The sequence below is a fragment of the Clinocottus analis genome, unplaced genomic scaffold (genome assembly GCF_023055335.1).
Source record: "Clinocottus analis isolate CAN_PGR_092001 unplaced genomic scaffold, fCliAna1.0.p SCAF_17, whole genome shotgun sequence".
In the NCBI taxonomy this organism is placed as follows: Eukaryota; Metazoa; Chordata; class Actinopteri; order Perciformes; family Cottidae; genus Clinocottus; species Clinocottus analis.
In genome coordinates this window covers 7,911,183-7,927,527 of record NW_027175898.1, presented here as the reverse complement: position 1 = coordinate 7,927,527, position 16,345 = coordinate 7,911,183, and the positions used below count along the sequence as shown (strand labels likewise).

General features: G+C 43.9%; 2 protein-coding genes across 2 annotated transcripts; both read left to right on the top strand.

Annotated features, from left to right (window-relative positions):
- The first annotated feature begins 420 nt into the window (after positions 1 to 420).
- Positions 421 to 6,907, top strand: six4a (SIX homeobox 4a). The gene is made up of 3 exons (XM_068580994.1): positions 421 to 1,269; positions 3,049 to 3,749; positions 4,648 to 6,907. The coding sequence occupies exons 1-3, from the start codon at positions 551 to 553 to the stop codon at positions 5,238 to 5,240; spliced, it is 2,013 nt and encodes a 670-aa protein (XP_068437095.1). The 5' UTR covers positions 421 to 550; the 3' UTR covers positions 5,241 to 6,907.
- A 5,801-nt stretch (positions 6,908 to 12,708) lies between these two features.
- Positions 12,709 to 15,100, top strand: LOC137787596 (homeobox protein six1b). Its single transcript, XM_068580215.1, has 2 exons — positions 12,709 to 13,552; positions 14,404 to 15,100. Exons 1-2 carry the CDS (start codon positions 12,993 to 12,995, stop codon positions 14,696 to 14,698), a joined length of 855 nt encoding a protein of 284 aa, XP_068436316.1. The 5' UTR covers positions 12,709 to 12,992; the 3' UTR covers positions 14,699 to 15,100.
- The last annotated feature ends 1,245 nt before the right edge of the window (positions 15,101 to 16,345 follow it).

Sequence of the window (16,345 nt, the reverse complement as noted above, 5' to 3'; positions counted from 1 at the left end):
AGTTAAAACATACCATTCTCTGTCTCAAAATGCATTTAATATTTTGTGTGGTAATATAACATTGTAAAGTAATTTCAGGTTGACACAATGACAATAGTCCCAGGATTATTTCCCCCTTGGATTCTCCTCAATATGAGAATAAACCTGCTTTGCTGTTTTCTCACACAGCTAAGTCAGCTGCTCCTGACAATACAGACAACAAGGATATCCCGTTCCCACGATCCCAAAAGCACTCACCTTGCACAGGTGAGCCACGGGAATATACTGTTATATGACTGACAGCTGGAAACCAAACATTCGTGTCTGAATCCCGCTCGCTCCTCCCTTATGAGGCCCTCGGCGGCCAATAGCGTGGCTGTCCTGCAGATAGACCCTAGTGTGTCTCCTTCCAGCTCCAGTCGCGGCAGAGTAAAAGTCACGTTGGAAGGAAAGGGGGAGAGAGATATCTACTTACAGCTGCTGTCAGATATCCGATCGCATTCGCATGGCGAGGAGGTAACCTGATCGAGCTGGGAGGAGTGACTTTACCAGGGAAGGTTTGAACAAAAAAATGTCTTCTTCTTCTGCCGGAGAAGTCACAACAGCAAATGACATCAAGAGGGAAAATGTGAAGGAGGTGCGGGAGTGCATCAAGCTTGTGGCGCTGGACGCGGCGGAGTTGTCCATGGAGCGCAACACGGACGCGGTGCGCACGGAGCTGTTGGTGAGCGCCGCTTCCTCTCTGGCTTTCTCCCCGGAGCAAGTGGCGTGTGTCTGCGAGGCTTTGCAGCAGGGAGGTAATGTGGACCGGCTGGCCAGGTTCCTGTGGTCCCTGCCACAGAGTGACCTGCTACGCGGCAACGAAAGCATCCTGAAAGCACAAGCCCTCGTCGCTTACCACCAGGCTCGGTATCAGGAGCTCTACAGTATTTTGGAGAACCACAGTTTCAGTCCGTCCAACCACACCTTTCTACAAGATCTGTGGTACAAGGCCCGATACACCGAGGCGGAGAAGGCGCGGGGGAGACCCTTGGGCGCCGTGGACAAGTACAGGATCCGGAGAAAGTACCCTCTCCCCAGGACTATCTGGGACGGCGAGGAGACTGTGTATTGTTTCAAGGAGAGATCCCGGAACGCGCTAAAGGATCTTTATAACCACAATAGGTATCCCTCTCCTGCAGAGAAAAGAAATCTCGCCAAGATTACAGGACTCTCCTTGACCCAGGTCAGCAACTGGTTCAAAAACAGGAGACAGAGAGACAGGAACCCGTCCGAGGCACAATCCAAAAGGTGAGGAAACAAAAGGAACAAGCCACGTATAGGCTGAATCAGTGACAAACTCCTTATAAGACGCATTATTACAATATCGAGTGGGATGTACGTAAAACGTGCAATAAAACAGAACCAGGGTAATTTAAAAGAGTATTAGAAGGGTTTTTTTTTCGTGGAAAGGCGCCTTTCGTTCAGAGCCATTGTCTCTGACTGACAATACTTTGTGTATTTCTTAATCTTCCGTCGGACTCATTGATAAGACTTGACAGTGTGAATCATTAACCGGTGATAATTAGGACACCAAAAAAGTGTGCGTAAAAGGGTTTGGAGCACGCTTTTAATGTTTTGAAATATGAAGCTGTTGCCATTCAGATCCGGTTTCAAGTGTGTTGGTGCTAAGGGGCATGGAAACTATAAGCAACTAAATAACACAGTGACTTCCACACACCAGTGATTTGACTGTCAGACACAAGAAGTTGATCACTTAAACTATCACGTTACTTTAATTAATGTATTCTCTTCAAACTGTAGTATGTGTGAGTGTATGTGAGTCAAAGATGAACACAAACAAACTCACTAGTGCGTGCACGTTCCCCCTTTCCAGCACATAAAGCATTTTCATTGTCACTTTTTTCCTCTCAGACCAGAAAGGATCTCAAAGCCTCCATCAGCTCCTGCGTTTCATTTCATAATCCTCCACACAGACAGACAGAAATTCTTTCATGTTTCTCTCTCTGTGAACAAAGCTGATGCACACCTGGTGGAGGTGACCTCTCTCTCTATATCACACACACACACACACACACACACACACACACACACACACACACACACAATATTATATATTGCTTAAAGTTGCTACTAAAATGATTCAGAAACAAGATTTAAGTATAAGTTTACAACCTGTAAATATTTTCAACAAATTGTCAAATTTGTGCCTATATCTTTTCCTGGAAAGTGAGCGTGAGACATTTTAGTGTTTTGTGTGTGTGTGTGTGTGTGTGTGTGTGTGTGTGTGTGTGTGTGTGTGTGTGTGTGTGTGTGGTTGTGTGTGTGGGTGTGTGTGTGCGAGAGAGAGAGAGAGAGAGAGAGAGAGAGAGAGAGAGAGAAAGAGAGAGAGAGAGAGTGTGTGTGTGTGTGTGTGTGTGTGTGTGTGTGTGTGTGTGTGTGTGTGTGTGTGTGTGTGTGTGTGTGTGTGTGTGCTGAAGGGGATGCAGCTGCTCGGATCAATCTTTAACAACAGTCATTCATTATGTAATTATCTGTACCAACTACTTCTATATTGTCTTAAATCTTCATGGAAACAGATAAATAGGGGTTTTGAATTACAGCAACATTTTAAATTGAAAATGAAATTCAAATGAATACTCTCAGCCATTTGTTTTGTCACGCCACCAGTGCTGGCAGTCTGTCACACCAGAATTTATTGTGCCAAATGGTTGCACGGTTGTTGACGTTGGTTGGTTGTTGTCAGTGCAGCTCTCCATGAGGTAAGAGAGGACTAGACAGTCACAAACACAGCATGCTCTTCAAAGCCGTGTCGTAACACAGCGCCAAATGTGACTCTGGCAAGATGGGTGGAAAGGCAATAAACAGCAAATTGTATTTTATGGAATTTGTGTTGTAATAGTACTTTAAAGTGTATCTTTTTTGCCAAAGAAGTCAACAAATGAAAGAAAAATATCATGAACATGCGCCTTTTTCAATCTTTTTATATATCTTTTATTCATTAGTGAATTTTTGTTTCTTTGATTTTTTTCTTTGTTTTGTGACAAACCATTTGTATTTTTGTCACAGTGAATCTGATGGAAACCACAGCACAGAGGACGAGTCCAGCAAAGGCCAGGAGGAGTTGTCTCCCCGGCCCCTCTCTAACTCCTCAGATGGAGTGATCACCCATGGGACCCTTCCCATTCAAACAGGGCCTCTGGACAGTGGGGTGGTCATTCAACAGATCGGGGACATCAAGCTGCCCCCTGGGTCCGGCAGTGGCGGCCTCTACAACGGAAGTTTAGTGACGAGTAACACCCCCTCCGCCGTGTTTCACAATGGTGGCTCGTCTTACCTGCACACACCTGGCAACATCCTCTTCAACGGGCTCAATTTGGGCATCCAACCTTTGGCCTTCAACCCTCTGAGGCCGTCTGGAGGGGTGCTGCTGGGGGGCTCTGGTATGGACATGCAGATGCAGACAGGACAGGAGAAGGCACTGGGCAGTTCTGCTGAGGACTCTGCCCTGCAATACGGCTCCTACTCGGGCTGTGTGAACGGAGCGGAGGTGAAGCTGGAGGGGGTTCACGCCATGGGGGCCCAGAACGGAGGCCCCTCTGTGCTCACGTTCAGTTCCTCGTCAGGTGCGCTGCAGCTGGGTGGCTACAGTCTGGTCCAGGTACCAAGTGGAGTCTCTGACAGCGATGGCAACTCATTACTCAACAGCGACATAGGTCTTCCTCCACTGCAGCTCTCTTCTGCTCCATCTTCCTCAACAATCACACAAGGTGGGTGCAAAAAACTTGATTATTTAAACATATTTATTATGTTGTAATAACATTGTAATAACATTGTTATGTTTAGTTAAAAGTTGAAATATATATCAAGGCAAATATAACAAACAGTGACAAAAATAATTTGTAGTGACTCATTGAATTTGAATTAGTATTTATTCATGATGAGGCATTGGTGATATTGTCTAAAATGGGGCTATACTGCTGAAGGATTTAGAGTCATTCACAGTCATTTTACCCTTTTCAAGCAGTCAAGTAAAGTCATTATGTTTTACTATTATAATGTTGGTATCATATGTTGTGCAACATTGATGACAAAAGACAAAATTGGAATATATCACTGTATTTGAATATAAAAAATCCAGACATAATCTACACTAATATAAAAAAAAAATACTGTGGATGTTATATTCATATATCTCCTAGCTTCATAGATGATTAGTGAGAAGAAACAGGGTTGGGCCACACACAAACACACACATGCACACAGAAGAAGAAGGTGGTCCTTTGAAAACCCTAGAGATGAATAAAAACCAGCTCAGAAGTTACCATCACTCATCATTGCACTTTTGATCTGCAGAGCAGGGAGGAGGGTAAATGTGTTTCAGAGGCCATGAAATACACTAACAGGGAATAAGCCATTACAATCTTTACTTTGACATAAAGCAGAGAATCTACACCAGGATGAATAATAACGAAAAACACAAAATTGCAGCTCGCTGTTGAGTTCTGGCAAGCTTCTGCACTCGTTCCCTGAGGCACCGCCAGGTCAAGCACATAGTGTGTCAGACACACAACAGCAATTTTGGGCCAAGGCCTGCTGTAAATGAAACGTATAATACTGTGAGGAATAAGGTCCTGTATGTATTGAACTACTGTTGTATTACCACAGGTACCATGCCTCTGAACAATGTAGCAGTGAGTTCCTCCGGCGACTCGTTCCAGCAGCAGGACAAGCTGACGTCCCTGCACCACAGCACAGTCCTCTACAGCATGAGCAACGTCGGCCAGCCGGCCATCAAGAAGGAGCCTCTGGAGGGAGGCGTCTACTCCTCGTACCACCACGGGCTGCACCTGGACTCCAGTGGTCAGCTCAGCTACACCACCCCCAACTCAGAACAAGTTCCCTCCCGCCGAGGCCCCGCCTCGACCACCGAGGTCAGCTCGTCCAGCCCTGAGCCCGAGGTCTACACAACCCTGACTGTCAGCACGCCCCTGATGGCCCAAACAGACCCCAACGGCCACCACCTCCAGCCCGCAGAGTATCTCGGGGGCCACGAGTTGCGGGGGCCCTCCTCGCACCTGATGGGCCCCGGCATGAACAGCAACTACATGAACCTTTCAGCAAACAAGGTGGACGGTTCGGGCTCAGGAGGCGTGAGTGACATGGTGCGGGCCATGTGTGGGGAGATGGAGGCCGTGGAGGGGAAGGACTTAGCCAAACTACAAACAGTGCAGATGGAGGAGAACATGGCTGACCTTTAACCTTGAACCTATTGTAGAAGCACTCATGTCCGCCCAAGCAGGGGTACGGTAAATCTTTGAACTTTTGTGTGAGCGTGCGTGTGTGTGTGTTTTTTTTACCATTCAATTCCTTTAAATGTTAAATTATTTTTGTTCATTTGACTTTCACAATGCACTCTAATCAGAGGGGAGCCCTGTAGGTGCAGATTATCTGACCATCATAAAATAAAAAAGTCTATCACATATTTTGAAAGCCCTGTTCATAAGATGAAACATCAATACGGTAACGTACAGAAGAAGTCGCTGTATGTGTTTGAGCCGTGTTTAAATATGCATTTTTATAGACAACACCTGCTACTTCCTGTTGAGTGGATTTGATCTGCAGAAGCAGGTGCTGGAATGCCTGGAGTCATGTGACAAGGATGTTCCTCCAAACTAAATGCGTCATATGGGTCAAACCAAAAAGGTCATTGAGTAGGGGGAAGAGGGAGAGAGCCTCTGTGGAAACGGACAGTTCAACAGCAACAGCTTCACTAAAGGACTGCGCACATACGGAGAAAAGGTCATTAAACACACAAAGCTGCTGATGTAGGAAAAAGTGTCCTTCAGTAATCACCTTAAATTCTCCGAATGCCTCTCAAGTCACTACAAAACCCTGTGTTGTGCTTTATATAATACCAAATGAACTAGGAGTGGTGGACTACAGTTAAGACGAATGTGCCTTTCCGCTACTTTGAATACACAATGGCATTGGTCTGTTTTGGCGTTTGCACTACCATAATGACATTACAATGTAACATGTTTCAAACAGCCTTCATGTTGGAGGGTTTGTCGTGTGTGACACAACTCAACAAATGCACACTATTTCAGTAATAACTCATATTTCAAGCCTCATCGTCAAACTGTGCGACCGAGATATGAATGATCTAAAGGTCTGGCTGTCGGTTCACACGTTGTTCATCATATGTTGTTTATAATGCTGCAACTCATAGTATGTTAACTAGATGTGATGATGCTATAGTATATCCTGTTTCATTTTGATGTGTCTCTCCAAATGTCAGTACTTACGAATGATATTTTTCTATAAAGGGATTGTACTAATCTCTCTTTGCATGGCGTCATAATGTTTTGGACACTAGTGCCTTTTACTTTTGTTTCTTGAATAACACTGAAAGTCAGCTTTGTCGTTGCTCTTGCGTTGGCGTGCAGGCAGTGACATTGCAGCTTCAGAGATTTACCACCGCTGCCCGCAGCCATTACTGGCACATTTGTTGGGTGTCAGTTAAGGGAAAGACATGAGAATGTAGAGCCCATTTGTCAAGTGTGTCCAGTGCTTTTCACAACAGGAGCCTAATTCCTCGCTGTCATACATGACCATAATAGCACATTTCAGCCTTACAGCCAACTCACACCCTGCACATCTATCGATGCGTCATATGTCTTCATACAAGTGGACTAGAAATACTTTTCCTTGTCAGGATTTATGGCATAATCCCATCAATTTGAATGGATGTTTCAATGGAAGTATCCTCAGTGCTTTAATGTCATATACAGTACCAAAAATGAGTCGTGGGCAAATAGTAAAACTGATGGTCAATTGTTTTTTTTTAAAATCTTAGTTTGAATTATATGTTTGTTATTTGAAATTATGTGAATGTATTTTTCTAAATCTCCATACTGCAATAAAAGTTTATATTTATAAAAACATGAAACTGATTTTTTGGTTGTTATTCTTCTGAACGAATTTGGCCTCATGATGATAGAATTAAGGAATGATTCATTGATTCAATTCATGGCCGCTAAAGAAAAGCACATCATCCCAACATTTGGGAGTCTTACGTAGTCACACTGTGGGGGGGGAGCAGTAATCCAGCAGCCTGGTACTGCTCTCTGCAAACCTGCAGTGATCGTTTACACATGCCTGGCAACCTGGAGTTCATTAGCCCTCCTTTTCTCATCTCAGCCCATGTAATTCAAATAAACAGCAATGAGATTTCCAGAGGTAAAGCTCCTTTTGGGTGGGGGGTCTGCAGCTCCCTATAGCGCAGTCCAATACAATGGCCTTTAAATGAGCGAAGGCCGAACAACCCCCCCAGCTACCCGCTACTTCAACATGTGGAGGAACGAATCTGAGGTGCTGTCACTCACAGACACTGAGTCTCTATCTAGAAAAGTGCCTGGAGTCCTTTCGTGGATTCAAGGCATTCTCCTTAAATTCATGAACTTCCACCCAATGCTTGTTCACTCGACCAAACCAGGAAGGAGATAAGATGGAGGCAAAGTCTGACAAATGGATGAACAGCGGGGTATTTTACTTTATTCACAGGGTCTCTGTGTTGGATTATAAGAGTTGTGCTTTCAGCGGATCCTGGCTGGAGGAGTTATATATGATCTAACTGATGACCTAAATAAACAGAGGCTGATTGTCTGTGCTCACTGTTGAGGCACAGAGGGAGAAGAAGAAAAAAAGGGAGAGACGAGCGGGAAAGGGAGGGTGAGGCAGGCAACGGGATAAAGTTACCTGTGCACAGGTGACCTCGTCGCCATGGGCAGTGGATTAGCTGATTGTTAGGTATCAGGTAACTCCTCCTGTAATATTGAAGAGGGTGAAAACAGCTTTGTTGGAGCCCAGAACAATATCCCATTCGCAGCATGGTCTGCGGGTCTCACGGGGAGGGGGCCACAGAAAACTCCAAATTCCACCTTTGTATTGTGCCTATAAATTAGACAGAGAAGGAGCACAATTGTTCCCTCACAGAAGATGTATAGTGTGTTTTTCATAGGTACTAAATACAGCCAGTTGGTGATTTTATGTTGTTTTTTTACTGCTCCTTTACGTGTGAAAATCAGGACATCCCCATATCTAAATAGTAGTGGATCATTTTGTGCACAATTTCAAATATGCAATGTAAAACATACTCGAGTGAGCAGTAAAAAAGAGGTAACTCCCCCAGAACTCTGGTCTTATTAAAAACACTGACCTCTGATCTTTCAGATGGTTTCAAAGCTGACATTTAATGCGGCGCAGCAGACTGCAAGCCATATGTAACATGACCTGGGGAGCACGGTACTCCACTGCTCCACGTCCCACTAATGAGAGGGCAGGGGTCAGCGGGTACCAGCACAGACCCACCACTACTGGCCAAGGCATGAGAGGACTTCTCCCTCCTGGCAGAAACAAAATCCACTCTCTTCCGAGTTTGTGGAAAGTAGGTGGTGTTTATGAACTATATGGAATAAATGTCCTCAACCCTTGCAGCTTTTTCTCATATACCTCCACTTTAAAATAATTGAGTTGTTGCTTGGCAGGGTTGATGGTATTTGCACTTCATCATCCAGGGAAAGCAAAGATGCAAACAGTGTGACTCACTGGTTTGTTCTGGTCTTCAAGGACAGAGAGCACAAGTCAGAGGGACAGTCTGCAAGTGTGCATGTGTGAATGTGACACACACACACACACACACACTCACACACACTCACACAGAGGCAGCAGCTGGGAGGCAGCATCAGGTCCACACAACAGTATTTCTTAAAGAGAAAAAAACAGCACTTTGTAACAGGAGCAGTGGCAGATGAGGCCCTACATGATCAGCGGAGAAGCGCGCGCGCGCACACACACACACACACACACACACACACACACACACACACACACACACACACACACACACACACACACCTGCTGCTCTGCCTTCTTGAACGCTGTCATTCGCTAAAACACAAGCAACAACTCATCCTCTGAGGAGTTATATCTCGTGTTGAATGATAGCACTGTCATGGCGCCCCCTCCCTGCCAGCAGGCACACAAGGTATAGCAACACACACTGTTTAAATCCTTCCGTTTGTTTGTTTACGTGTTGGTCTGCCGGCTTGGGTTGAGAACTTGCAGCCCTGCAACAAAAAAAAAACAAACTAAAAAGATTTCCCCTGAAACCAATCATATGCGCGAGTCGTGTTTACCGAGCAGAGCAGCGTAAAAGCCGAGGCCGTAATTGCATATTTGTGGAGGTGGTCCTCTGAGGAAATGCGTAATGATTTTGATGGGGGGCTAACCCCAGTGCACTTGTACCAGGTCTAATTTTCCAACATGACAGGAAACTCTGTTAAGCTGATAATTGCAGCTCCAATTTCATTTAACTCACTCATGTCAACAGTTGTGTTTTGTTTTGAGAGGTTTTCTTTTCACTGCTTTACACCTCACATAATAAATCGCTTTAATCTTAATTAAAGACATATTTAGGACATCTTATAACCAGGAACATTAAGCCAATAATAGAGCCTATCATTGATCGGGTTAATTAATGTATCAATAAATGTGCAGATAGTCGTAAAGCCAGTTATTATGTTGTGATATTAGACGATTCAATAAATAAATGCATTTCCACGTGTGTGAGAAAGTTTATGTAAAATAAGTTTGGCTTCTAATTAAGGCGCTTGATTGTGGGTTTTGTTGATGTTTTGAATAAATTAACAAATTCTAATGTATGTTTTTTCAGTGGAGTAAGAGGACACCCTTGAATGTCACCAAAATCCCTCCCCCCCAAAAAATCAAACCCAGGGGAGCAAATCAGACACTTTTCACTTAATTTAAACAGTATCGGCTTTGTTCCAGTCGATACAGCTGAAATAGCACTTTGGATTTAGATAGAGTGAAAACCATCTGTTCACTGAGCCAGTGGTCGTGTCACTTTTCCTTCATATTTTCACAAAAATAAACTCTCCAAGAGGAAACTCGAACTTTTTGATGATGACATTTTTATGAAGTGTTTTCTGGAGTTTTGACTTGAGACTGTTTCTTTCTCTCGTTTTCTCCCACAGTCCCCGTTACATTTCGTTCGTTCTTTGTAATGCTAACGAATCCACAGCCCAATGCATCTAGCAATATTTAATGAGTCATTTGCCCTCCTCCACATTTCTATCAGGTGGAATAATTCAACAATCAAAAGGCCCACACGTCTCCTCGGTCTACCTCCCATTTCAACAGTTTATTTTCTCGCGGTGAAACCATTGTGACTCATTTGAGTTTTCCGGAAAGGCAATGACTAAAACTTGTAACATCCACGGTATTTAGCAACCCTGAGCCTCCAGGAAAGAGAAGCATGCTGAGATGGTTATTGGAGGTAACTGGAGTTTACCGGAGAGATAAAGGAATAAGGAGTTCCTGCGTCATGCAAGTCTCCTTTTGAGAGGAGTAACGAGCAATTGCCTACCTAAGTATTGCATTACTTGTCGGGGAATGAGGAGTCCATGCGGCACTGGCCGCGTTAGAGGCGAGTCCACATCTTGAAATAATCTCGCCCCCCGGGCTGCTCGGGTTAAAGGAGGAGGCGCGGCGCAATGTGGTAGAGATATTAGAGAAACCCGAGAGCCGCTCATCAGACAGCTCATTTACTGAAGCACTGAGGTTTTACACACAGCAGAGTGCTGCTCGAGACGCGAGCTCAAGTGGCCTGAGAGCCGTGAGTCCACTAAAGACACTGATTATTTACTTTAGAAGACATACAAACATGAGCACGTTCAAGCAGTACGGCATGAACGGGCTTGTTGTCTAAAGTCATGGAAATTAATTTCCATGACTTTAGACAACAAACCCGTGGTGTGGTATAAATTATGACATTTTGGAGAATTTGCGTTTTTATTCATTATCATGAAATGATTCGAGTCTACACGTCCTCTGCCGGCTGATGACACTGCTGAAAAATATTGCTCAAAAGACAATTAAAATGAGCCCAATGCCTGGCCGGTAATGTTGGATAACAATGACTTTAGTCAGCTGACAGCTCCTCCTTCAGCACGTGAGGTACACGTCACCCATTTAGGAGGAAATTAGTCTTCTATCGGATAAATATAGTCAAATAAATCATGGTAAAAATGTGAACCTGATTAAGTTCGACCTTTTTGTATTTTACACTTGGCCAACACACATATATTGACCAAATTATCATATTGTAATTTTGCCTGAATCAAATTATATTTTTTTAATTTCCTCATATTTAGATGTTAACCTAAATTTATCAGTCCATAAAAAATGTAGGTGACATTTTAAATATAAGATATTCCAGCTGGTCAGAACAGATCTGTTTCTTCAGGTGTCCAGAAAAACAAATGTGTTATTGTTATAGAAAACAATCCATTAAGAAAGAGGTAATCTTCTCAAAACGTTTTGTGTGAATTTGTTTAAGTTCAATATTATAGGTCAAATCTTGTTCCTTGACATAGGCCCATTGAAAGGGTGCTGAGTTTCAGGCTCTGGTGCAGATAAAGAAATGTGATCTATATAGCTCAAACCAACAACTGCGCCACCAAGATCCAGTGTGGCAGAGAACTAATTTACTAATGGATTGGTTTAGTGTTTCACCCCACAGAAAACACTGGAGCCAGAGCGGTGCCCGTCTAATCCCTGAAATATAAATGTCGGCTGCACTGCAGCCTCTTCAGAAACATGTGATTGTGTAGAAAATGAGCGTAAAATAACACATAGAAAGAGCGAGGGCTCTTTTATAGCTGTTTGACGGTATTTAATATTGATTTAGAAGCAAAAAGAGAGGAAATTGTGGTGTTAAAAAACGTACTCTCACTGACCAACAGAATTGCAGCTTGATAGTTCTAATTTCTAAAACTCATGTATTTTGTCAATTTGAGTGCAGCGTGAAAGTTGCTGATGTGCGTTTGTCTGTTATTTCCAGTCCTGAAGAGGTCTCTCAAGCTCTACATGCATTTCATCTCAGCCTCTCTTTCTCACACATGCACACACACACACACATGCGGCTGGTTTCCTGGTGGTCTATGTCCAATAACACGTTGGTCAGGTAGGTTTCTCATATAAAAGACGAGCGTAATGGGACGCATGGACCCAACAATCATAGGAACTTATTACATTATATCACCTCATAAAATAAACGGCTTCGGTAATTAGACTATGAAAGGTGGGGATACAACAAAATGTTAAATCTGCATGTAATTAAGGCAGTGGGCGTCAACCAGGATCAGCTGGGGTGGTAAATAAACCACCAGTTGATGAAAAAAACTCACAAATGCAACTAAAATCAAAGATGTTTAATTGTTGGTTGTTTCTTTAGGAAAAATAATCTGTGCATGCAATGGGGTTTGGATATGTGAACAGTTTTAAGTGCGTGTTTCAGCCTTTAAAACGTGGACAAACCTCCTCTCAGATAAAAAGCGTTGTGTCTTTTGTGGGTTTACCCTCCACTGACTGTGATTACTGATAACGCATCGAGATGCAGTGTGGTTTGACCCACGTGGGAAAACTGGTAGCCTATATAGTCACCACCATTACAGAAGATGTATATTCAGAACATGTTAATATGGCTTTCTAAGAGGTCTGTAATAATTGATTAGTGTTTAGGTGCTTCTCTGCTCCCTCTGCTGCAGCGGGAGAGGGACTGTGGGGGCGGGAGGTGGGAGCGCTCCTATTTCAGCCCCTGACGCACTGCCTCTGGGGAGGAAACGGAGCTGCAAACTCAGTCCTGCTCTGCTGTACACGGTGCAGGGCAAAGGGAGAGCCAATCACCGTAACGCACAGGCTCCCTTTAAGCCTGACATATCTCCAACAGGAACAAATTGTCCCAACAATCAACATCCCAATCTGCTGCGCGCATCAGGGGCTGGAGTGGAGAGGATCGCCTATAGGCCCGTGCTGCGCGGCCGGACTGCGCTGGATTGCATCGCGACAAGAAACGAAACACAGAAAACAAACGACAGCTATCGTTTTGGATAACGGCGTTTTTAGACGCGGGAGGGAGCGTGGACATCATGTCTATATTACCGTCATTCGGGTTCACGCAGGAGCAAGTGGCGTGCGTTTGCGAGGTGTTGCAGCAGGGAGGAAACCTGGAGAGGCTCGGCCGCTTCCTGTGGTCTCTACCAGCTTGCGATCACCTCCACAAGAACGAAAGTGTCCTCAAAGCCAAGGCGGTGGTGGCCTTTCATCGGGGGAACTTCAGAGAGCTTTACAAGATTCTGGAAAGCCACCAGTTTTCTCCGCACAACCACCCGAAGCTGCAGCAGCTCTGGCTGAAGGCGCACTACGTGGAGGCGGAGAAGCTGCGCGGCCGGCCGCTCGGGGCTGTAGGGAAGTACCGGGTGCGGAGGAAATTCCCGCTGCCCCGCACGATATGGGACGGAGAGGAGACCAGCTACTGCTTTAAGGAGAAGTCCAGGGGCGTCCTGAGAGAGTGGTACACGCACAACCCCTACCCGTCCCCGCGGGAAAAGAGGGAGCTGGCCGAGGCCACAGGACTGACCACCACGCAGGTCAGCAACTGGTTCAAAAACAGACGGCAGCGAGACAGAGCCGCAGAGGCGAAAGAGAGGTACGTGCCTGGGAGCCGCGGAGCAGCCTGTGATGTCGAGCAACACGTTTACTTTTGATTTGTTTCGAGAGAGAATTAAGGTTCGAGTTAGAAGGAAATATTGCGACAAGCAGCCAACAGAAAGTGCAGGATTATCAGTCTCCGTACACTGCAAGGAAGTTGCAAAGCAGGGACATTAATACGATTGTGTTTCTGGAAGAAATCATTTCATTTCAGGAAGTTCAAGTATTGTTTTTTTTTTGTTTAATTATGGATGTGTTTAGTCCCCAAATCCGACGCTTCCTGATAACAGTGATGGTGGTAAACAGAAGCGTGTTGTTGACACATGATGGACTTTCTTCAACAGAATCAGTCCCGTTTGACTTCAGCCTGAATTGTAACATAAACACGTCAGCTTTTTTTTTTTTTTTTTTAAAAGCAACCGCTTCAGAAATAAGATCATGTCGTGTTTGATAATGTTGAAAAATACAAAAAAGCAATACGGGCACGTTTTTTTAACCAAATAATCCTACTTTTTTTTACGTGTAAAAAGGTTAAACTGTGTTGCAGTGGAATACAATTAAAACGTGGTTTAACTTTATTTTTTAAGCTATCGGGAAATATCAACCAACAGGAGGAGAAATAAAACAAATTCTACAAAATGACATGGAAGGGAAATAACTAAACCTCTCTGATTCGTTCCTCTTTAAGGCCTAGGCCTCGCCAGTCTATGCTTGTGTTACTACAAATACTAATTATGGCTGCCTTTTATGCTGCCCTCTTTTACTTCTTCCCAAATGCAATGTCAACAAAAGGATTTAATCGTCCAAAATGTGGTATTTTCTCTCATTTCTCCTTGTTGTCGTTTCCAGAGAAAACAGTGAAAACAGCAACGCAGGCGGCAACAAACAGAACCAGCTGTCCCCGCTGGACGGAGGCAAGTCTCTCATGTCCAGCTCGGAGGACGAGTTTTCTCCACCTCAGAGCCCCGACCAGAACTCAGCGCTTTTGCTTCAGGGCAACATGAACCACCCCGGGGCCTCCGCTTACCCCATGTCCGGCCTGGGGCCCCCACAGCCGGTGCACAGCATGCACGGACACCCGCACCAACTGCAGGACTCCTTGTTGGGACCTCTAACCTCCAGTCTTGTGGATTTGGGCTCTTAAAGAGGCTGCCAGATTATTCTATTTTACAACGACAAAACCCCCAAAAGAAGACTGATGAGTGTATCAGATTGAGAACATTAATGAAATAACACTATAGCCTATACCTTATAATATAGACTGACTTGTCTGTCGTTAAATTTGGTTAGAACAAAATTCCTTTATGCGCTTAACCTGTATATCCCCACTGACAGGAGCTTTTCTCATCTCCTGCACACGAAAACACACAAACAGGACCTGCCTGAAACTCTTAACTCAACGAGACACTTAACTGGACTGCCCATATGCTTAATTTATGATATTTTGTTGAGATAAAAGAATTATAGCAACCTCCTGCGATGGAAACTAAGAGGTAACGTTTTCACTAGAGTCATGGTAATAGTTTCCAATAAAACAAAAGTAATACATTTGTCTCTGTGTTATTTGTGTATTTAGAGAAAAATAGACACTACTGTGTTATAGATTCATTCCCTCAGAAAAACTAATTAATCGGGTCTCTATAATCATTGATAATTTACCATTAATTAATCGTGAATTGGATGAAATAACGTAATTAAATTACTCATTATTATTTGTATTATTTTGTTGATTGATTTCTTGATTTAAAAAAAAATGCAAGCGAATCAAATCTGCACTGCATGGTGGGAAATGAATCTCGATCCAACATCACGAGTCATTTCGTGTGACACATTGAACCTGCTCTACGGGTTCTTCGGGTTTTATTTTATTTATTTATTTTTTACAATAATAATTCAAAACATAGAATTCAAACACAGAGTCATAAAGGGAAATTTAATTACAGAAATGTGAGTCAACACGAGCAGCTGTCTGCCAGGAGGCTGTTGTGTGGTTCCTTTGATTATCGCGTCTGCTTCGTGGGTCTAATACATATTTGGCTGAAGAAGAAAGTTTTTTCTTCGTCTTCTTTCTCGTCATTTTTAGCCCGAGTGCTGCGGATCATTGGCTTTTTGTTGCCGTGTTTTCTTTGCTCTCTCCGAGAGTTTGTTCTGTCGGTTCCGGGCCATGGGAAAGAGCCACCACTCAACCTTCATATACCAGCTCTGGATATTCTGACACAAACATCTCATGTGGAAAAGTTAAAATTCCACAGCCTTGATAAATCAATATAGATGTCCTTTAAACAAAACAAAACAAATTATAGTGCCTATAATAAGATATATAGATATAATTGTTAAAATATGAGTTATAACAGGGTTGTTAGCAGCACTACAGGCCATCATAATAACTTCCATCGTAAACAACAACAATGTGATAGTAATACTAATAAATAAAGTGGTTATTTGTAGGACAGAATATGAGAATATGGTGGCCTGAGAGCAGGAATCTGGTGAGGACAGCTCTCTTGTCCCCCACCCCCTACACTCTTCTTTGGGCTCATGTCAGGGTAAATTGTTTTGAGCAGAGAGCACAGAGGATTTCCTGAGCATAATCTGAAACAGTCGCTGCTAGCATTACTGCCTGATTGCAAAGATTGCAGGGCTGCAGGGCTGCAACGCCCGGCTTCAGTGGAGGGACCTTGAGGTATTCTGCATCTCAGAGGCCCTCTCTCTCTCTCTCTCTCTCTCTCTCTCTCTCTCTCTCTCTCTCTCTCTCTCTCTCTCTCTCTCTCTGAACCCCTCAGGTCTACTA